We start from the raw sequence: 23,129 nt of genomic DNA on the forward strand, positions 1-23,129 counted from the left end.
AATTGTGACATTTCATGGTAGGTCTGTTGAAGATGATGAAGAAGAACTAATTTCTCTCAGTAACTAGACACGTCCGAAAGGTTCTTGGACATCTTGGTGAAACACTAAATTTTTGTATCATTGTCTGAGGTCAAGCATTCCTTAGGTCACTTTGAAAGGAAATTCGATGTCAGTCTTTTGAAACACCTTGCATTCTCCATCTATAATGAAACCTGCCTCCTTTTTAGGTTCCATCTGTGATTATTTGAAATCTTTATGAATGTGCGGTATGGTCAATTAAGGTACAACTGCCTGGCGACCGCTTCAGCAGGAGTGGGTGGATTGGACATGCTCATAAAGACTTTTGTAAAAACATTTGTGGAAAGGCTGTGCAGATTCAACTCCCTGATTGGTTACACTCAAAAAATACAAAATGGACAACAACAGACATCCTTCCCTCGGTGGGATCACTTCCATGGCAAACCGGACTTCACATAAATCTGATTGGTTGGTGCCTGTGGTTTCAGTTATTGTTAACCTGCAGACTCTCCCTTACGGCCTGTGTTTCTTTTTGTATAGTGTGGCAAGGCTCATGGGAGAGCTAGAACACTGAACGGATCAGGACGTAACACGACAAAAGGAACAGCAGACCGGGTGGGGATGCCAACAGTGGGGTTGAAGGACAAAACAAAGGGATATTTTGGACAAACAATGGGTGTGGGTAAGAATGGGAGTCAGGACAGTCGCATGGGGTGTACAGGATGGATGCATAAGGAAACCCCCAGGAAGGAAAAACTGGAAATTTGAAAGGAGTAGCGATTGAGGGTCAGGTTAACAAAGGTAGAAAAGATCATGGTTTTGGATTGGGGACGATCTGAGACATTGTGAGGTTTAAGTTCACCTTTAATTTGCTGAACTGCAAGAGGAACATGGAAACAACAGGAAATGAAAATGGGGACTATGCTTTGTCAGGAGAATCGATTGATACTGTTATAGACGCGGTTAAGATGTTATTTTACCGAGCGGTTGGTATTACCGCGTCCGAACAGTTACTCCCCGATTAGAACCCGATTCCACCCGACGTTGACCAGATCGCACCGCAGATATTCAATCGGGAAACCTCTAAAGCGACCGAAAGAGAAGGAAAAGAGAAGAAGACAGAGTACGGAGGAAGAACAGATTTATTATACACACACAAGCAAAAAGAAAGAACGACCAAAATTATTTACAAGCAATGGATGGAGAAAGCAGTCACACAGTGCATCGTTAGCTTATTCTATTCATTTTACTTAACCCCAAGACAACGAGTAGGACAGACGACGTTCACACTTACACGGGGGATATTGCAGGCAGGTAGGGCTTGAGGTGGATTGCTGGAGAGGGAGGAGGGTCGGAGGCAGCAGCTCTCAATTCCTCGCGGTTTTTGGCGGTAAAACCCTTCGTCGCGTATCCGCTGCCGATGCTTTAGACGTCACGCGCTGGCTCGGGCACACCTGCTCCTCTCCTTCTGGTGGAGCCATCTCCCTCCTTTCAGCGCGTCTCTCCAAATCTGGTTTCCTTTCCGAGTACCTCTCCTCTTTGGCTTGGAGCGTTTCGCATCTCACCGCTCCTCTTGGTGCCGCCTCTTCGCTCATCTCCCAGGTCATCTACTGAAGCAGTCCCTTCCCGTCGCTTTTATTACCCCGGGCGGAATCAAGCCGCCGGCTGCGAGGGCACGCCTACCGGGTCGCTCACCGCGGTGCTGATTGGCCAAGTAGGGTTGGCTCACTCCTCCCCTCTATGACGAGGTGGAGACACGCCTTTCTTCTCCGAGATTAGCACATGGGCAATGGCGGCTTGCGGGATTGAACACCACTCGCACCCCTTTTGAAAGGAACTTTGGAGAGCGGAGATGTTCGGGGAAATTGAAAGGGCCTACGCTTATTTTGTTTGATACAATGCAAAGTCAATCTAGTGGGAAACACATATTTAGCCTACATGGAATAAGGAAATACACTATTTAAAAAGATATATCGTGGCCTGCGTGCAAGTTTCATGGAATTAACTAGGAGGACGGCTGCGACCATTATTTACATTACGAGGGTGTTACACACAACAAAACCATACTTTTCACATTCGTTACACTTCCTCCAAAATTGTTACACTCTTCCAAAACTGTTACACTTCTCCAAATTCGTTACACTTCTCAAAACCGTTACACTGCACCCTCCTTTCGTCAGGCCCGTACTCGGGCCTACAAAACTTTAACTTAGTGTGACACGTAGGTGTAATTCCCTCTACTTTTAACCTGACCCTGAGTGTGACAATCTTAAAACACAAATAAGTATGTCCCCCTATTGCATTGCACCCTGTCTAACAGACTCAAGCCCACAGCTAACCGAATTACGGAATTATTCTCAAACTATACATTTACGGTGGGGAGCATTATTTACAATGACGTTATTTCTTATTTACAACGCAACCCAGGACCTGTGTTTTTTTTTTTGTTTGTTTTTCTTTTTAGGGAACAAGAAAAAAGAAATTCCTGTTGGGAGGGAGGAGACAGCACGCATTGCATCGATGCACCAGTACCAATACCACCAAAGCACCCAAAAACACCAAAAGCACCACAAGCACCACAAAGCACCAAAAGCACCACTCGGTGCACAGTCACCATGGTTCATAATAAACACAACAAAACAACTGGTGGTGGTCTTCCCTTTCTCTGCTGGGCCGATGTTCTTCCCGACGTCTTCTGGCTTCATGCGGCCTACTTGGAAATAATAATAAAGCACAACTTGTGTTCGTTTTTATTTAGGGCCTCAGGGGCCAACTAAGGGTGGTCCACCTGTTTGGCATAGGTGCCACCTTACCGAGGTCCGCAAGCAAGATTCCCTGGCCACTATGGCCGGTCTCCAACAGAGGTGCCCTGCCCCAGAACCTGGGGTCCATCAAGTGGTACTTGGCCGCAGAACAGCGGTCCATAAAGTGGTACATCAACGCAATGCATGCTGGTTCTGGGAATCTCGGGCGCACAATGGCCACCTCACGCACGCTCCCCTCGGCACCCAATGGCGCACAGGTCATGTGGGAGACAAAAGAAAGACAATTGAGCGAGGGGTAAGGTCACAAGGGTACACGTCAATAAGGCAATGCAAGGCGAAATGCGTACGGAGGGCGAAGTGAGAAAGCTCGTCCCTACCGTACGTCACCCCCATGTCACCTACACTACCCTTGCCCTTACCCCATATTTACAAAATCTACACATTACCAATTCGTCACTACTGTCACGTCTTCCCCATATTTATCCTATACCAAATTCGTCGCCACAATCCCTCTACTTCAAAATTTGCCATCACCAAATTCATCATCAATCCTCATAAGGAGGCAGAGATGGAACATCAAAGCACAATGTCACACCCACGTCATGATGCGTCTCACAATCCAAACATTTGCATCATAAAAAATAATCAAAACATGGCATGGTGTGGAGTACCTGTCACCTCAGGTGAGTGGATGCAGATGGTGCGAGGAGATCCTTCATCCTAACTATTTTCTAAATGACTTTAACACACTTTACACTACCCGGGGTCTCTCCCTGCCAATCCATTGGCCAACTTACACAATGGGTTCTAAAAACCAATTCCCATTGACCAAACTGTGGTGCTTCTCAATTTGGGGTCTCACTCCCCCGATTCATCTCCCGGTGCCCTCGCACAATTTCTGGGCTGCGACGTGTAGCTCTCCCAGCAGGTCTACCCACCTGCACACCTCCACCACTGTAGTTGCCACCCGAGCTTACCTGCTCCTCACCCTAACCTATCTAACTGGGGAAGGCCCTCTCCTGGCTCTGTCACCCCCTTAATTTTTTTATTTTATTTTTATTTTTTTGTATACTGAATCGAGGCTCGTGAAAGAGCTAACATTTACTTCACAAACAAATCAACCAGACAAACAAAATATATAAAAAGCGGGAGCGGAAAACAAGATGGGGAGAGAAGGTGAAGCACACAAACACAACATTTGAGAGCAGGGAGATGTGTGGAAGGGAGAGGGCTTGGGGGGAGGAGGCATGGGAAGGGGGGGGGGGGGGGAGGTGGAGGGAGAAGTATAAAACACAAGGACACCAATGACTTCCAGGACAGAAGTTGGTATTTCAAAAAAGTGGAATTGGGGTGAAATTAGCGGGGGTAGAAAAGATCAAGGTTTTGGATGGGGGAAGATAAGAGATGGTGGTGAACAGCTGTTTTAAAGACCTGGAGGGTGGAGTGGGATTGAAGAGAGTGAGGGAGTTTGTTCCAGAGGCGGGAGAAAAGAGGAATGAAGGAGTGAAGGTGAGCAGAGAGTCTTGATTTTGGCAGTTTGACCATAAGAGGGTTGCAGGCAGATCTTGTGCGACCTGTAGGAATATTTGCGGGACAGAGCCCAGAGAGAGCTGGGGGGGCAAGGCCAGAGAGGAGTCGGTAGAAGATGGAAAGACCACCAACCTGCCTGCGGTGAGTGAGTGAGAGGCCCTTGGAGTTAGCTTCATCGCGGGAGATTCCAATGATTCTGAATGCTTTGGTTTCAACAGCGTGAAGACGAGCTAGGTGTGAGGCAGGAGCACCAGCCCAGAGGGGAGAGCAGTATTCCATTGAGCTGCGGATGAAAGCCTTGTATGTGGTGAGGAGCTCAGGTGTGCCAAGGAAGGACTTCGCACGACGGAGGATGCCCAGTCGGCGACTGGCTTTGGAGGCCAGATTTGAAATGTGGTTTTCCCAGGAAAGATCATGGCAGATAGTGAGACCCAAAAGCTTGAGTGACAGAACTTCTTGGAGAGGATTATTCAGAAAGTGGATGGGAGGGTTGTCCAGTCGGTCTTTTCGGAGAGACATCGTAAGAGTGTGAGATTTGTCAGGATTGAAAGACATGTTCCACTTGTTTGCCCAGTCTGTGATTTTGTCCAGGTCTGCAGAGAGTGAGGAGGCAGCAGACTGCTGATCTGAGGGATGAAGAATGGAGCGACAGAGAGTAGAGTCATCAGCAAAGAGATACAGAGGATTTTCAAGAGAGTCAGAGAGATCATTGATGAAGACCAGAAAAAGGACAGGGCCTAGAACACTGCCTTGTGGAACTCCAGCCTGAACAGGAAGAGGAGATGAGAGAAACCCATTCAGGGCCACACGTTGACTACGACTAGAGAGGAAGTCCGCCAGCCATGCGTGGAGATTTCCATGGATACCAAAAGAGGAGAGTTTGGTGAGCAGAGCGGGGTGCCAGACCGTATCGAAGGCACGTGATATGTCAAGAGAGACTGCTCTAATTTCCTGTTTGGCATTGAGGACCTCCATCCATTGTTGAGAAAGCAGAAGCAGCATGTCCAGAGTAGAGTGTCCAGGTCTGAAACCAAATTGATGATCAGAGATCAAGCCATTGGAGAAGAGGAAAGATTTCATATCTGAAGCAATGATGGATTCCATGACTTTGCTGATAATTGGGAGAAGGCTGATTGGTCTGTAGTTGCTGGGATCTGTTTTTGCACCTTTTTTGTGCAAAGCGGTGATGTTGGCAGATTTCCAAGCAGATGGAAGATGACCTTGAGCAAAAGAGAGGGTGAAGAGAACAGAGAGAGGGAGTGAAAGAGCGGAAGAACAGGATTTTAGGACCCGTGGGCTGATGCCGTCAGGTCCAGTTGCAGAATCCGAGTCGAGGGTTGACAGAAACTTTTCCACCTTGTCAGGAGGAAAGGACACAGAGTCCAGGAGCAGCTGGGTACGACTGGGTATGGTGGGTACAGAGAGGGATGGGTTTGGGACACAGGATTTAGAGGCAAACACAGAGTTGAGGCATTCAGCTTTTTCGCGTGCGGAGTCAGCCGTGTGGCCATTTGAGGTGAGGGAGGGGATGGAGGGGGAACAAACACCAGAAACAGATTTGACCAGACGCCACCAGGATTTGGAAGAGGGAGACAGATAAGAGAGTTCGGTCCTGAGAACGGAGAGATATTGTTTCCTGGCTCTCCTGAGCGTGGACACACACTTGTTTCGGGCTTTGTGAAAGGAAATGAGATTTCCTTCCGTTGGATTTGCTTTCCAGGAGACGAAAGCAAGTTGTTTCTGGGCAATAGCCTCACCACAAGATTCCGTGTACCATGGACGGGAGGAAGGGTATGACAACAGAAGACGAGATGGGATAAATCTGTGCATGAGAGAGAGCAGTTTGCTTTGGAAGAATTCCCAGGAAGAATTTATGTCAGAGGCAGTAGAGATGGGAGACCAGTCCAGATGATTGATGGCTGCTTGAAGACCGTGCCAGTTGGCCTGAGTGAAATGCCAGACTCGTCGACGCTGAGGAGGCTCTCTGAGAATGGTCAGAGAGATGTCCACTTTAACAAGCACATGATCAGAAGAACCGATTGGAGCAGAAGAAGAGCAGCAGACATTTTCAGGGAAGTTAGTCATAACCAAGTCCAGAAGAGAAGATGCTCCGTTGACTGAAATCCGGGTCGGGAAATTGACAGTTTGTGTCAGTCCCAGTGAGTCACAGAAGTCCTTTGCTGAAGAGCCATGGCTGGTGAGAGAGGTACCCACACCCAGCCAACTGGCATGGTGACAGTTGAAATCACCACATATGAGGAAGAGAGAGTTGGGATGGGTAGATAGAAGTTGGTCCATATTCTCAGACAGCGAGATGTAGATGGAGTCATCACTGTTTGGTGGACGGTACAACACACATATGAACAAAAGGTGGGAGCGAAGGGGAAGCCGTAGCCAAAGGTATTCCTGGGGGTGAGGTGGAGAGAGGGCAGTGCAGGGCGAGTGAGGAAGAGAGTTTTTTATAAAGATAGCAACCCCACCTCCAGGACGAGGCTCAGGTCTATCATACCGGAGTAGGGAGTAACCTGGGAGAGATACCAAGGAATCAGAGACATCGTGAAGGAGGAAAGTTTCTGTTAAGCAGATCACGTCTGGTTTGTCAGAAGCAACCTGTATGGAGAGATCAGACATGTTTGAGCGAAGGCCCCGGATGTTTGAGGTCCATACTGTTAAGGAAGAGGAAGGGGGAGCATCGGATACAGAACAGGGGGGGGGGAGCGGTAGGGTAAGATGTGGAAGAGGAGGAAGAGGTAGGGAGAGCTGTTGAAGGTGTGTCAGAGATTACAGAATAGCTCGGAGAAAGGGAAGGATGGGGCAGACAAAAGGTTTGATGGTGATTGGGAGAGGCGCAGTGAGGTGTTATTTGACGAGGGGGAAGAGCGAGGCAGAAGGTTGAGGGAGATGAAGGTGAAAGTTGGAAGGGGGAAGAAGCGGGGAGGACGCTTTGAGGGGGAGGGGTGAGAGGGGAGTCTAGGAGGGGAGGAGTGAGGGAGAGTCTCGGAGGGGAGGGGTGTGGGGGGAGATTTGAAAGGAATGGGTGATTGGGAAGATTTGGAGGGGAGGGGCAAGGGGGAAGATTTGAAAGAGATGGGTGATGGGGATGATTTGGAGGGGATGGGCAAGGGGGTAGATTTAGAGGGGAGGGGTGATGGGAAATGGGATTTTGGGGTGATGGGATTTTGAAAAATGTACGATTAATGGGAAACGAACATTTATTGCAAAATGAGTTTCTTGAGACATTCGAGTCAAAAATACGTTTGAGGACGCTGGAGGGAGGATGGAGTGCTGGAGAGTTTAGGGAATGAATGAAAGATGCACTATAAGAGATGGAATTTTTTTTTGGAATGAATGGATTTGGTGAGCAAGTCGAAAGCATCCTTTTATAGAAGAAGAAGAAAAAGGTGTTATAGAATATGACAGAATATAGGTCTTCAGGGTTCAGATGAGACATTTTTTAACAACGTGATCACAAACAGCGTGGTCGAAGAATGAACGAACGAACAACTAAGAACGAATAAACGAATAAAAACGGAAGGAAATCATTTTGGGTTTTTTTTTTTTTTTTTTTGAGATTTTAAAACAAGGAAGTATGGGATGAAAAGACCGTGAAAACAGAGACCGGAAAGAAATTTCAGCGTGATCGGAGAACCGCTGAGACAAAAACAAAGCCTAAAGCCAAGGTTGGACACAGTAGCCTAGTACTACACTTAGGCCTCAGAATACACGATGAGAAAGACCGACGATTCTGTACACAGGTACAAAAAAACCAACGCCAAGAATACTATTAAAGACACCCCAATAGGTATATACAAGACCAGTTTCGACAAAAACACAATTGTGAAAAGTTACTTAACTTCGAAAGCGAACGTGCATGGACAGCTTTGAAGAGACGAGACCTCCAATCTTGCGCATGCGCCACCCGAGCTTACCTGCTCCTCACCCTAACCTATCTAACTGGGGAAGGCCCTCTCCTGGCTCTGTCACCCCTTTTTTTTAGGCCTCAGAATGAGGCCTATCTCACAGTACCCTCTGGCACTGGGCTACCCGGGTCCGTCCTCCGGATCCTCGGGCCCCATCCACAACAACTACTACCGGCTCCCAGAGCCCACCTGCGGCCTCACCTGGCCGACATCCTCACAGTGGTGGAGTGCCCAACCAACTACACACACTAACAGGCTACACGCCCAGCCATTTCCACAACACTAATGCACCCATCCAAAGACCATTCTTTCACCCGCACCACAGATGCCAATATCCAACCACAATTTACCTGTACCCTCTACCGAACACTTACACTACCCGCCCCGGGTATCCGTGATGGGGGTCCACTCTTCCCCCATTCACACCTTCGCACCATCCACTCCACTCCACAATTTCCACCATACTCACTCCACGACCATCCATTCCAATACTCCATACCATTTATTCCATACACCTGTCCTCCATTCACCTGTCGTTGCACACCTGTGCAATCACCTCACACCTGGTGCCACCTGCACCCTCCTTTCTTCCTGGACCATTTGGTCAGCACAACACGCAATCACCACTACTCCCTCATACACTGCTCCATTCACCTGTTCAGTTGCACACCTGTGCAATCACACCTGTTCAATCCTCACACACACACTCGGCATCATCTCATCTAACTACTCCCCTCTGAAACTTGCGCTTCCCAGTCGTCCCTTTAAACTATTGCGCTCCCACGTCATTATCATCCACACTAAACTACCTGCGTCCCCACTACAGGTATCAGTCACTAACTAAACTTAACGTTACCTAATGTCATCTTCGCTAGATCCCTACACACGATATATCCTAACCCACCCGGGCTAGTTTTCACTGCCATCAACCCCATAAACTATAGCGCATTTGCCCCACTGTGAGGGATGGTGGATTTGCCATCCCTCCACATCGGGGAGGTCCTACTATCAATTTTGCACACCTAAATCCAACCAATCAAAAATTCTGCCAATCACTCTACCATCATCAAATTTTGCTTTTTTCTAATTTCGGGGCCAAAACACTATCCTCATCACCCGTCTACTTATTACATCCTCTCGGTGCGCCAATTCCCTTCTAAAGCTCGGCTTCGTACAGCCGAGCCATGAACGCGGGTTCTTTTGTGCCGGCGGCTGGATGCGTCCGGCACTCGGTGCAGGGACGGGGGCTTACCCGGGCCGAGATCCCACGCACCACCTCGGCGTGGAGCCATCCAATGTCCCGATCTCGACCTGCCGGCACGTCTCAATAGAAAGTGGTCGCCATGACGACCCTTCCTATCGGGCTGCCCGCTCCGCCTAGTGGAGCCCGGACGCGGCCGTTCCAAGTGAGGCACAGCGTGGATCGCGTACGGCGGTTCTTTCGAAACCGCCATGGTTCGGATCCCCGCTGGTCCTCGCGGCACGCGAAGCTGCCCGACGCGCACCGAGGGCCCGATTCGGCTATAAGTCGTTCTAACCTCTAATAGTGGGGCGGCTTAGCCCAAATATTCAAAAGAATTGTGCATTTTGTGATACAAGCACCAAATTTGGCACACTAGTAGACTATCATATTATGAAAAGCTCTGGATATTGGGCCATCTCAGATTCAGAGATTTGATTTTTGCAAGATTTGCAGATTTTGCAAGCTGAGATTGCAACGCCAGGGACGGCCGACTCCTTCCTACGAGCTGCCCACGTCACCCGCACAAGAAGAGCTCATCAAATCACTGCAGCGGCACTGCACATCCTGCAACACCGTGCGTATGAACGCCACTGTATGACATATGCTGATGACGCAGAAGACCTGCCTGAGTTCGAAGACTGGTGTCACCAGAGAGGAGAAGACATTCCCAACTTTCAGTACTGGGCAACTGTGCTGGAACTAGAGATGTTGGTACTGGTCTACGTGCGTTCTCTGCGGCAGGCTTCATTCACGACGTACCTTGATGCCCTGACGGAACTGGTCCCATGGTTCCATGCCTTAGACCACACACACTATGCCAGGTGGGTCCCTGTTCACCTGAGGGACACGGTTGCACTCCCAATGAAGCACCCAGATGTAGCCAGAGAATTCAGGGCTGGCAACTTCACTGTACAGAAGACGAAGAAGGTGTTCTCTTCGATCCCAATCGAATCGAAATCTTACAAAAATCAAATCTCTGAATCTGAGATGGCCCAATATCCAGATCTTTTCATAATATGATAGTCTACTAGTGTACCAAATTTGGTGCTTGTATCACAAAATGCACAACAGGTTTGCTATGCTGCTACACTATAACCTGGTTACCGTCGATGCCTCACCTGGATGCTTACGCGCATACGCTACCCCTTTCTTGCTCATACCTCCAGCTGTTCCCATGCTCCTCGTACCTTTCCTTACACACCTCGGTACACTCATTCCGCTCACCGACTTGGTCACACACCTGACCACCGAACACCTTGGCACACATTCGTCGCTCGCACACCTCACCAACACACCTCTTCGCGCCCCTTTCTCGGTCACCTCCTTTTTGACAATCACAGGTGTGCTCTCACCCGCACACCCAACCACGTGCCTCACTACCAATTCCAGCGTGCATTCCCACTCACGCTCTACCATTCCAGGTGTGCATCCTTCCATTCCAGGTGTACATCCTCGCTCACCTGCCACAACCAACTCACGCTCCGTGTCACTCTCACTACTCTCACCTCCATTCTTGACAGCGCACTCACCCTTACTCTCGACAGCACACTCCTTCCTCATGCACCCGTCCGTTACACACCTTTCTCGCGCACACTCTTGCGCACACTCTCCCGTTACATCCTCTGTAACACTTACCACACCGCGCTTCCATGTACCCCCTCGCACACGCGCTACGACCAACTCACTCTTGACGGCACACTCACTCCTCGGCGTGCACTTTTTCCTCACACACCCCATGGTCGTACATTCTCGCACACCTCTTTTTTCGCACACCAGACCTGTCGCACACTTCACCAACGGCCTCTCACGAACACCCGGATCCAAACCAATCCCCAAGCCGACTGAAGCTTTCCTCACATCATATACATTGCCACTCACCTCCGTACCTCGTCGTCGCACCTCCTTTGCCACGTGCAAACTCTTTATTTGGTTAGTGAGCATCACATCATGAGTTGAGCACCGACCTTGCACATATTCCATCACCTCCTCCTGGATTTCTCTTTTAGTTTCTGTCCGTCCCTTCTTAATTTCACTCACCTCTTCTTCCACTTCCTCTAATTTTTGTTTAATCTCTTTTATTTCTCGGTGCGTCTCCTCAAGTTCGTCCTCTAAGGCTACCGTGACCGTCTCTATGTGCATCCTCACCTGCCGGTCCTTTGTCTCCATTATCTCTGTCACCTCGTCCACCCTCATTGTCAGTTCCTCACGTACCATCTGACATTGCCTCTGTGTCGCTATTAATTCGTTTTTAATTTCTTTTTGTGTCGCCTTTAACCCTCCTAGTACCGCAGTGTTCTTTTGAACCTGCTCCACTAGTTCTTTTTGTCCCTCCGTCAGCTGTTCCACCTCCTCCGTCAGATCTTCTATTCCCCCCTGTAACCTAGCCGTATTATTCCTCACCTCTTTCTCCATACGCTTCTCACCTCGCTTTACCTCCTCGCGTAGCCCCGAGACCTCCTCACTCACACCTCGTCGTATCTCCTCTTTCATCTCCTCCATCTCCTTTGTAGATGCCACCCTCATCTGTCCCAATTCATCCCTCTGAGCATCCAATTTGGTTTCTACCCCGATTTTTACCTCCTCTATCTGCTCTCCCATTTGTTTAATTTCTCGGGCGGATTGCTCCCCTATCTCCCGCAATTTGCCTTCCATCCTGTTTTCTAACCCCATTAACCCATTTTTCATCCCCTCTATCTGATTCTCCTGGGCAGCCATTCTATTTTCCACCCCCGTTAACCCATGTTTCACCTCTTTTATCCCGTTGTCTAACCCCTCAAAATTATTGTCTAACTTCCCAAATTTCTTGTCTAACCCCTCAAAATTATTGTCTAACTTCCCAAATTTCTTGTCTAATTCCCCGATTTGATTTCCTAGTCGCTCCCCCATTCTGTTTTCCATTTTCTCACTATCAGCCCTCCTTCTGTCTTCCATTTCCTCCATTTCCCTGGCTCTTTTTTCGTTGTCGCACTTCGACTGTGCCATGTATTCGCTAAACCGTGCCATGAACTGCTGCATGTCAAACGGCTGCATGTTAAAGCCCGCTGATACAGCGGGCTCGGCTACCGCGCGCTCGTGCGAGGCGCCTTTTTGCGCGCCTGAAACCTCGTGCGCGAGAGCGCCATTTTGTGCATCTGATACACCCTCAACCACCTCATTGCTCTCCTCCTCCCTTTCTTCCCCTAAGTCCTGGGTTACCCCTAACCCGTCTATCTCCCCCACCGACATCCGATCGCCTTGATTGTCCATGGCGCGATCTCAAAATTCGGGTTTTATAAAACAACAAAATTTCGGCAGCTCGTAATTTGGACCAAATTTTTTTTTTCTACACCTTTTAGAAATTTGGTTCGGGCTTCGAATCGCACTCCCAGACACCAATTGTTACAGTACTAACACAATTGGTGTTCCAAAATTTGGGCCTAACAAATTTAGTCCCAGGTCCGAATCCGACACTCCTGACACCAATTGTTACAGACGTGGTTAAGATGTTATTTTACCGAGCGGTTGGTATTACCGCGTCCGAACAGTTACTCCCCAATTAGAACCCGATTCCACCCGACGTTGACCAGATCGCACCGCAGATATTCAATCGGGAAACCTCTATAGCGACCGAAAGAGAAGGAAAAGAGAAGAAGACAGAGTACGGAGGAAGAACAGATTTATTATACACACACAAGCAAAAAGAAAGAACGACCAAAATTATTTACAAGCAATGGATGGAGAAAGCAGTCACACAGTGCATCGTTAGCTTATTCTATTCATTTTACTTAACCCCAAGACAACGAGTAGGACAGACGACGTTCACACTTACACGGGGGATATTGCAGGCAGGTAGGGCTTGAGGTGGATTGCTGGAGAGGGAGGAGGGTCGGAGGCAGCAGCTCTCAATTCCTCGCGGTTTTTGGCGGGAAAACCCTTCGTCGCGTATCCGCTGCCGATGCTTTAGACGTCACACGCTGGCTCGGGCACACCTGCTCCTCTCCTTCTGGTGGAGCCGTCTCCCTCCTTTCAGCGCGTCTCTCCAAAGCTGGTTTCCTTTCCGAGTACCTCTCCTCTTTGGCTTGGAGCGTTTCGCATCTCACCGCTCCTCTTGGTGCCGCCTCTTCGCTCATCTCCCAGGTCATCTACTGAAGCAGTCCCTTCCCGTCGCTTTTATTACCCCGGGCGGAATCAAGCCGCCGGCTGCGAGGGCACGCCTACCGGGTCGCTCACCGCGGTGCTGATTGGCCAAGTGGGGTTGGCTCACTCCTCCCCTCTATGACGAGGTGGAGACACGCCTTTCTTCTCCGAGATTAGCACATGGGCAATGGCGGCTTGCGGGATTGAACACCACTCGCACCCCTTTTGAAAGGAACTTTGGAGAGCAGAGATGTTCGGGGAAATTGAAAGGGCCTACGCTTATTTTGTTTGATACAATGCAAAGTCAATCTAGTGGGAAACACATATTTAGCCTACATGGAATAAGGAAATACACTATTTAAAAAGATATATCGTGGCCTGCGTGCAAGTTTCATGGAATTAACTAGGAGGACGGCTGCGACCATTATTTACATTACGAGGGTGTTACACACAACAAAACCATACTTTTCACATTCGTTACACTTCCTCCAAAATTGTTACACTCTTCCAAAACTGTTACACTTCTCCAAATTCGTTACACTTCTCAAAACCGTTACAATACGTTGGTTCATAATACAGGCCGGTTTTTCATAGACTAGTCGAGTGAGCATTACACGCCTTGTTTATCACAGGGCCGTGCTTGCCTCTCCGACAATTTCACTTTTGCATTTGTTCCTTGGAAGTAAATTAAATCGCAACCATGACAACCATTTCTATTCCTGCGAAGAACTGTGATTAAGCAAGCGGTACAAAGAGTGTGTGGGGAAGAAAGAGAGTCGGACATGTTAAACAGAGGCGGCCGTGACCACTGTGCATCTTAATGTTTAATGTCATGGCGTTTTCCCTTCATCCCATAAATCACTGCACTCTATGCAGCTCACGTGAGAGAGCAGCCTGGTTCATGGGGTTGTTCAGGTATACTCCGGCTGTCCATCTTCTCGAAGGTTTTATTGCTTGAGTTAACAGGATGTCTTCACTTGCACCACCGATCAGATATCCTCACGCAGCGTAAACTCTGATTACATTCGCCGGTTGCTCCAGCGCAGAGCGGCCAAACTGCAAGATTAAAAAAAACTCCCGTGCTCCTATAACTGACTTCTGATTTGAAAGTTCTCGCTCATGATTGAGTTATACAATCTCACCAGAAAAATGAATCGGAACGGTTCTGCAGGTGCTGCAGGTGTTCCGTATCTCCGTATCTCTAGGATGATGCCTCACAGACCATTTATATTTGAGCAATTTTCAGCAGTAGTCTATTTTCTTTGATGTTGCTGGTGGAAGCCATAATATTTCAGTTGTTGAATTGCTATTCCATCTTCCGTACCACAAACTGATGAAATGTATGATTATTTGATATGCTGTTCAATGTGTGAACCCAGCTGCTGGCACAGTTGAGGTGGGGTAATGCTAAAGTCTGTAGGCCTTTATTACCCTACATACATTAAATTATTTTCAGGTGACAGCATTGTTTTGTGGTGATGTGCGCCCTACTGAGCCTTCAACTGTATCCTCATCTGTTTACCTATTCAAAATGGCTATGCGCCCTCATGATGCTGTCCCATTCAAACACAACATTCCATGAGTGCTCCACAAACCCAGCTTGAATTCTTTACTTTGATGCTTGCTTTTCCCGTTTTTGCGATTCAATTTAAAATTTTCACTTGGCCTGCGAGGAACCCTCATGTATACAGCACACTCTGCTTGTGGAAATGGTTTAATTGGGAGATTCATCACCACCAAGTACAGCTGCCCAGCAGGCAAGGATCAGGTCTGACTTTCCAACGACCAAGTGATCTTGATCCGGGACTATGTAGGCATCTTGTGTCTGGTTTTAGCTAACCTTTTGATGCGAGGGCATCATATGACAGGAATTCGCAGGTGATCTGTACCCAATATTGGTTCTATCATTGCCTCCATTTCCTCTTGATTTCCTTAAGTGTCAGTTTTGTATTTTGGGAATTTACAAAGCAGGAAAGGAACACAGGAGTTTTAGACGTGGTTGAGGATGTAATGTCAGAAGAAAGTCAAGAGAATTTGCAATGGAGTGCTTGTTAGATGCAATAGATAGGGTAGTGAGGAATACCACATGAAATACAACAACCATTGCTAGTTGAGCAAGTACATGAAAGGTTACTCAGATTCTAATGAACAAATTATAATATATTGCACATTCCTGCAGCTTTCTCGAAATTGAACAAGAAGGCTCACTTGCAGTTCTTTGAGGATTGAAGAAATAAAGCTTTTAGTTTAGACAGGAAGCGGCGTATTTCCTCGAGTTGCACAAACACATCTTGTTACCTAGCAGGAAGAGATGACAGGCAAGAAGATGGATGGAGTTGAGATTGTCACTTCTTTTAAAATTTTAGCGATAAATATTTCCAATGACCTTAAGGTGGGAGATAAACAACAATCACTGTCTGAAAAAGGAACAGCAACGGTTGGTCTTTCTTCGAAGGTTGGAGAGTATCGTTGTCGGCCATCTTGTGTTGATCAAGTTCGATCCGGCAGTGATCAAGAGTACTGTCTACAAGAGTACTATCAAGAGTACCGTCTTTCACTGTTTAGTATGGCAGGTTGGGTGTCTGACGAGGACAAACTGATTCGATTTTGATGAAGATCCGAATCCAGATACAAGAATTATTTTTATAGATTCTTCACCATTGAGAGATAGGGCCAAAATCGATATATAGCACGATATCTCATAAAGTTGTGGACGGATTTGGACGAAACTTGGTGGATGAGTTGGTTAGGCGACAAAAACAAGCCAACTAGATTTTATTTAAGGTCCAACTGCGGATCCGGCATATCAGTGGGATACAAAATGTAACCTGTTCAGCCGGGCGGATGTATGCGCTCCACCTCGTGCCATTCTAGGTATCAAATATATTTTCCTTTGCAGAAGGAAAAGACGCAGAAATAATTCGACATTGTTAATTCACTCACTGATAGTCAATGCACTGATAACAAATTGAGACTCGATGGTCGTGGCGACACAAGTCGAGACTTGGTTATTGAGCGTCGTCTTGAGCGATGGAGGCATCTCCTGCCTCGTGCCCTTGCAAAAGGACCTTTTGTGTGAAAAGGTGTTTAACGAAGATAATTATTTGGGGAAGCTCATCCATCCGTTGAATCGTTTAACTGGCACATAAATTGCCAAAGTGAGATTAATGTCTCGTGGGTTTATAATGCAATTTGTCCAATACACATTCTTTGAAGAATGCTGTATTTTGTTTAATATACAAACTCACAAATTGCCTTTTATTCTTCACAAAATGCGCACGAAAAATGTGGATGTGTGAAAGATTGATTGGGATGGTAGATGATGTAATTATTGTTATGGGAATTTGGTGCATACATGATTATTATTGTTTTGTAATAAAATCGTTTCGTATTTGTAAGATTGGTTAACTAAAGAGGAGAGAAATAGGAATGAGGTTGATAATTGTAGTAACAAGACCGAAAGTCTAACAGCGGCGTAGCCGGGCTTGTTTGATACTTTAGTTGAAGAGGATAGTATGACCTGGGTGGAGATACCAGTTAGCAAATAATGTAAGTATTTTTTCATTCAGGCTCTTGGATCTCACAATCTGCCATGATCTTTCCTGGGAAAACCACATTTCCAAGCTGGCCTCCAAAGCCAGTCGCCGACTGGACATCCTCTGTCGTGCGAAATCCTTCCTTGGCACACCTGAGCTCCTCACCACATACAAGGCTTTCATCCGCAGCTCAATGGAATACTGTTCTCCCCTCTGGGCTGGTGCTCCTGCCTCACACCTAGCTCAGCTTCACGCTGTTGAAACCAAAGCTTTCAGAATCATTGGAATCTCCCGCGATAAAGCTAACTCCGAGGGCCTTTCACTCACTCACCGCAGGCAGGTTGGTGGACTTTCTGTCTTCTACCGACTCCTCCCTGGCCTAGCCCCGCCCCTCCCACGTCCCTGCCTGTGCTTCTAAAGGTCGCACAATATTTGCCAGCAACACTCTTCTGGTGAAACTGCCAAAATCAAGACTCTCTGCTCACCTTCACTCTTTCATTCCTCTTTTCTCCCGCCTCTGGAACAAACTCCCTCACTCTCTTCAATCCCACTCCTCCCTCCATGTCTTTAAAACAGCTGTTCACCACCATCTCTTATCTTCCCCCATCCAAAACCTTGATCTTTTCTACCCCTGTTAATTCACCCCAAATCCACGTCTCTGAAATACCGACTTCTTTCCTGGAAGTCCGAGCTGTGTCCACTGTCCATGTGTTTTTTTTTTTTACCACTCCCCCCCCCACCCCCCCCCCCCATTCCCATGCCTTATCCCCTTCCCCCCAGCCCTCTCCCTCCCACAGATCTCCCGATGGCACTGCTCTCAAATGTTGTACTTGTGTGCTTCCCCCTCTCTCCCCATCTTGTCTCCTGCTCCCTTTATTATGTCTTATGTGTCTGTCTATTTTTTGTTATTAATGTTAGCTCTTACACGAGCCTCGATCTTGTATACAAAATAATAATATAATAATAATAATAAACGTATTAAATTATTTTGAAGTACTCGAAGTCTCTAAGCTGGAATGAGGAGGTCACCATGGAAGTGAAGAGATTGCATTGAGACACTGGTTTATTCCATGTTACAAGTCAACAATGAATGTGTGTGTGTGTGTGTGTCTGTGTATGTGTGTGTGTGTGTGTGTGTGTGTGTGTGTGTGTGTGTGTGTGTGTGTGTGTGTGTGTGTGTAGATGTAATCTTACGGGTTAAGGTTCTTGCTTTAGGTGGAGAAACTATGTTTGAGGTTTACAATTTAAATAAAGTTGAATATGGGATGTTGTAAAATTAACATCATTTACAACAATCCTTTAAATTATTTAAGTTTAGGAACAACCGATACTGTACAATTGATTAAGTGTGTGTGTGTGTGTGTGTGTGTGTGTGTGTGTGTGTGTGTGTGTGTGTGTGTGTGTGTGTGTGTGTGTGTGTGTGTGTGAATGAAAGAGAGGGATAGAATTGTAAGGAACAGAAATGAAAAAACGAGATGTGTGTGTGTGTGTGTGTGTGTGTGTGTGTGTGTGTGTGTGTGTGTGTGTGTGTGTGTGTGTGAAAGAGAGGGATGGAATTGTAAGGAACAGAAATGAAAAAACGAGATGTGTGTGTGTGTGTGTGTGTGTGTGTGTGTGTGTGTGTGTGTGTGTGTGTGTGTGTGTGTGTGTGTGTGTGTGTGTGTGAGTCAAAGAGAGGGATAGAATTGTAAGGAACAGAAATGAAAAAACGAGATGTGTGTGTGTGTGTGTACACTGAAAAAAAGAACACCTAATCTGGGAATGAGGTGCATGTACTATATTTCTGTTGGTCTATTGACTCTATTCTATGTTCCTATCTGGGCACCTAGCTCCTGAAGAGGATCCCACATTTAAATCCCACATACTTTATTGATACAACACAAATTTTGTTGTTGTTGTTGTTGTATACTTTATTGATGATGTCTCTCATGGCCTAACATCTTTGTATTTGGTATAATTGGCTCCTCCAGTCATTTTTTATGGGTGAAAGTTCCCCCAAAAGTTGCAGTAATATAGGAAAGCAGAATGACCAGATGATTCTCCAAATGATGAGTCAGACAATTTGTTTGTGGAGAGGCAAGATGATTTTACATCGACTGTTCCATGACAGGTTGCCGAAGTGTTCTGATAACTGGAAGAGCACCAAAATAATCTGAACGTTAGGGTGCGGGCTTGGGATCCTAGGATCCTGGGTTTGAATCCCGGTCGATCGTTGAAATAACGCCAGGGGGGTTGACTCAGCCTGTCATCCTTCCGAGGTCGGCAAATTGAGTACCGGCTCTCTAGTAATTGGGGCACCGCATAAGCGGCAAAAACGCGCTTCCAGAGAAATGATGCAACCAGCAGCCACAGGCTGCATACGAAAACAACGACAACTGTGATTGTCACATTATTGAATCTACACATTTAAGGAGTATGACCATGCAGTAATTACTGTTTGCGTTGTGCGTGCAGGTGACGGTATCCGACACAGGGTCCCCTCCACTGGAGTCGGTGCTGCGCCTGCTGGTGCACGTGCAGGATGTGAACGACAACCATCCCGTTTTCCCCGAGCGGAGCTACAAAGTGTCGTTACCGTCACATGAAAGGTTGCTTCGGAGAGAGCTGCTGTTCCGCGTGTTCGCGAGCGACGCCGACGAGGGACCGAACGCGGAGCTGTCATACAGCATCGAGGAAGGCAACGACGAAGGGAAATTCTTCATCGAGCCCACAACAGGCCGTGTCTCAAGCAAGGAAGCCTTCGCTGTCGGAGAGTACAACATCCTAACGGTAAACCATAGTCACGTGTCACTTATTTATATTTTTGAGACAACATGCGGTTGATGTTTGTCACTCCGTTTATGATAGTTGGGGCAACAGAATATCCTATTTCTCCTGGCATTTTCATCCAAATCCAAATCAGTTTTAATGCAATTTGTGTGTTTACATAACATTGAGTGAAGGTGGATGCTCCTGGTGTTTCAGACATTTCCTGATGGTTTGTTTGTGAGAGTAATACGACAAACACACACACACACACACACACACACACACACACACACACACACACACACACACACACACACACACACACACACACACACACACACACACACACACACATATTTGTGTGTGTTTTGTACACCACTCCTTTCCTATTTCATCTCCAGCCGCTGCATGACGTACGCTTGGAAGTACTGGTACTCAATTTTCGCTCCATTTGTTTGTTTTCTTGTTTGTTTGTTTGTTTGTTTGTTTATCCGGGCGATATCTCAGCCATCCTTTGAGCTAGGAAGCTGAAATTTTGGCACAATAGTGAGCACGTCCTTTTGCAAAAACGATATTTTTATTTTTTGATTAATCAATTAATCAATTAATTAATTAATTATTATCGATTTATTATGTACTTATTTATTTTCTTTCTCATCTGGGCAATATCTTGAGGCACCTTTTGAGCTTCGAAGCTGATATTTGGACACGACGGTGACAAAGTGATTTGGCTACTATAAAGGATATTTTTGATTCATTGATTAATCAATCAATCGATTAATTTTTCCGATTAATTAATTTATTATTTTTCAAAAAGTTACAGTTTTGGATGAAGCACTGGTAGTTTAGCTTTGCTATTAGCCAATTGATTAAGAAATTAATTATTTTACAATTATTATTTCTTTATTTTAATTAAGCAATTAATCAATTATTTGCCACTGTCCCTCCCAATACCGTCTCTAGGTGCTGCATGGCAGGGTTCTAGGGGTCTAAGGGGTCTTCAGGGTCTTAAGAGTATATTGGGTTTAATGGGGTCTATAATGTCTACAGGGTCTTAAGTGACTTAGGGGTCTTAAAGGATCTTAGGGTTCTAAAGGTTCTAAAGGGTACTTAAGGGCCTGAGGGGTCTAAAAGGTATTAGCGATCTCAAAGGGTCTTAGGGTTCTAAAGGATAAAAAGGGTTGTATGAGTCTTAAGGATCTTGAGGGTCTTAATGGGTCTTAGGGGTCTTGGAGGTCTCAAATAATCTTAGGGTTCTAAAGGCACTAAAGTGTCTTAAAAGTTTTAGTGATCTTAAGGGTCTTATTGGGTATTAGGGTTGTAAGGGATCTTAAAGGTCATTAGGGGTCTTCGGGTTCTCAAGGGTCTAATATAATTAATACACTTACTCATGTTCTGTGCAGACAAACAGACAAACAGATAAGCAGACAAACACGGAGCCAGATAGATACAGACAGACAAAGAGACAGACAGACAAACAGACAGACAAACAGACAGACAAACAGACAGACAAACAGACAGGCAAACAGACAGACAAACAGACAGACAAACAGACAGACAAACAGACAGACAAACAGACAGACAAACAGACAGACAAACAGACAGACAAACAGACAGACAAACAGACAGACAAACAGACAGGCAGACAGACAGACAAACAGACAGACATAGAGACAGACAAACAGAAAGACAGACAGACAGACAAACAGACAAAGAGGCAGACAAACAAACAAGAAAGACGTCATGCAGAGCACGATACTTGCAAAATCCACCCCTTCAAAAAACAAGTTGCCATGGATACATCAAATTGTCCATTTCATCAAGATTAAAATTGCCGATCTTAATCAAAGCTCGGGTCAATCAGATTAAAATGGACTATTTTTCAGATGAAAATCGACGATTTTAGAAGTTTTACCTTGAGCTGACCTGTTGACCTCAAAAATAGTCGGTTTCCCAATTCAGTGACTCAATATGCAAATGCTGTTCAACTTTCAAGTCAATCGAATGAAAAATGACAATTTTACAAATTCAACCTCAAGATGACCTTTGACCTCAAAAGCAATAGGCTTCTTCTTTATGACCAACTCTACCATCTGGTTGTTTCTTGAAGATTGGTTTTAAATTGTGACCTGTAGGCGATTGACAGACAGACAGACAAACACACAGACAAACAGAATAACGCACAAGACCAACGAAAAGGCTTGAAAAATCTTCAATTTTGCAAGTAACAAACAAACAAACAAATAAACGGAGTCAAATGCAATAACCTCTCTGGCGAGGCTAATAAACCGCCATACATGTCATGAAAGTGGGGGCATGAACCCATCCATAAGGCGTCCATAAAGAAAGTTCTTTGATTATTTTCTTTTCTTTTCAAAATTTTATCCAATATTCAAAGCCGAATTGAACAGACATTTTCAATTTCATTGTATAATGTATTTGTAAACTTCATTATGAAATACTTTGCTATTCATAAATGGAGGCTTTGGCTGAAATGAAAGGAAGGTGAAAGAAAGGTTAATGAGTTCGCTACGTAACTCAAACTCAGTTTTTCAATCTCCCTGCTGTATTCCTTAGTTTTCGTGTTTGCAATGCAATTGGAATTCTTTCACAACATGGAGACCTTTTTCACAATCTGCGCTAAACTACAAAAAGGAACCCGCGGATTGCTCTACAACTCGATCCGTATACGTTGATGCTTGTCTGCACGCCTCTTCTTGTTCCTCGTCCACCCTCTGAAAGCACATTCATGAAAGAAAGCACATTCATTCCTCGTCCACCCTCCGAAAGCACATTCAAAGCACAATCTCCCTGCTGTATTCCTTAGTTTTCGTGTTTGCAATGCAATTGGAATTCTTTCACAACATGGAGACCTTTTTCACAATCTGCGCTAAACTACAAAAAGGAACCCGCGGATTGCTCTACAACTCGATCCGTATACGTTGATGCTCATCTGCTCGCCCCCTTCTCGTTCCTCGTCCACCCTCCGAAAGCACATTGATGGAAGCCAACCGCTTGGAGCCCTTGGAGAGTTGGGGAAAGTCCATTCATGGAGACGTTTTGGAAATGCGGAAAGCGCAGCGTGCCGCGTCCACCTGCGCATGCAAGTTCACGCCGGTGGAGCCGCAGGTTCGGTTCTGGTGGAATTTTCTCCTGTGCGAGCTCCTTGCTGTGAACTCCAGCAGCCATTTGTCACTGCCAAGGCTGCCGCGTTCGTCCCCGGAGGCTTTTCGACATGACTTGCGGTCTGAGA

At 46.3% G+C, this 23,129-nt stretch overlaps 1 protein-coding gene across 3 annotated transcripts in view; it reads left to right on the forward strand.

Annotated features, from left to right (window-relative positions):
* LOC137413428 (protocadherin Fat 1) overlaps positions 1–23,129 on the forward strand; it is a 372,531-nt gene that overhangs the window by 232,484 nt on the left and 116,918 nt on the right. For all 3 annotated transcript variants that reach the window (XM_078766236.1, XM_078766237.1, XM_078766238.1), the window contains exon 5: positions 19,583–19,897. In XM_078766236.1, coding sequence (XP_078622362.1) covers positions 19,583–19,897 — 315 coding nt within the window. The remainder of the gene's footprint in view (positions 1–19,582; positions 19,898–23,129) is intronic.

This window comes from Myxine glutinosa, chromosome 12 (assembly GCF_964187855.1).
Source record: "Myxine glutinosa chromosome 12, kmMyxGlut1.1, whole genome shotgun sequence".
Classification (NCBI taxonomy): domain Eukaryota; kingdom Metazoa; phylum Chordata; class Myxini; order Myxiniformes; family Myxinidae; genus Myxine; species Myxine glutinosa.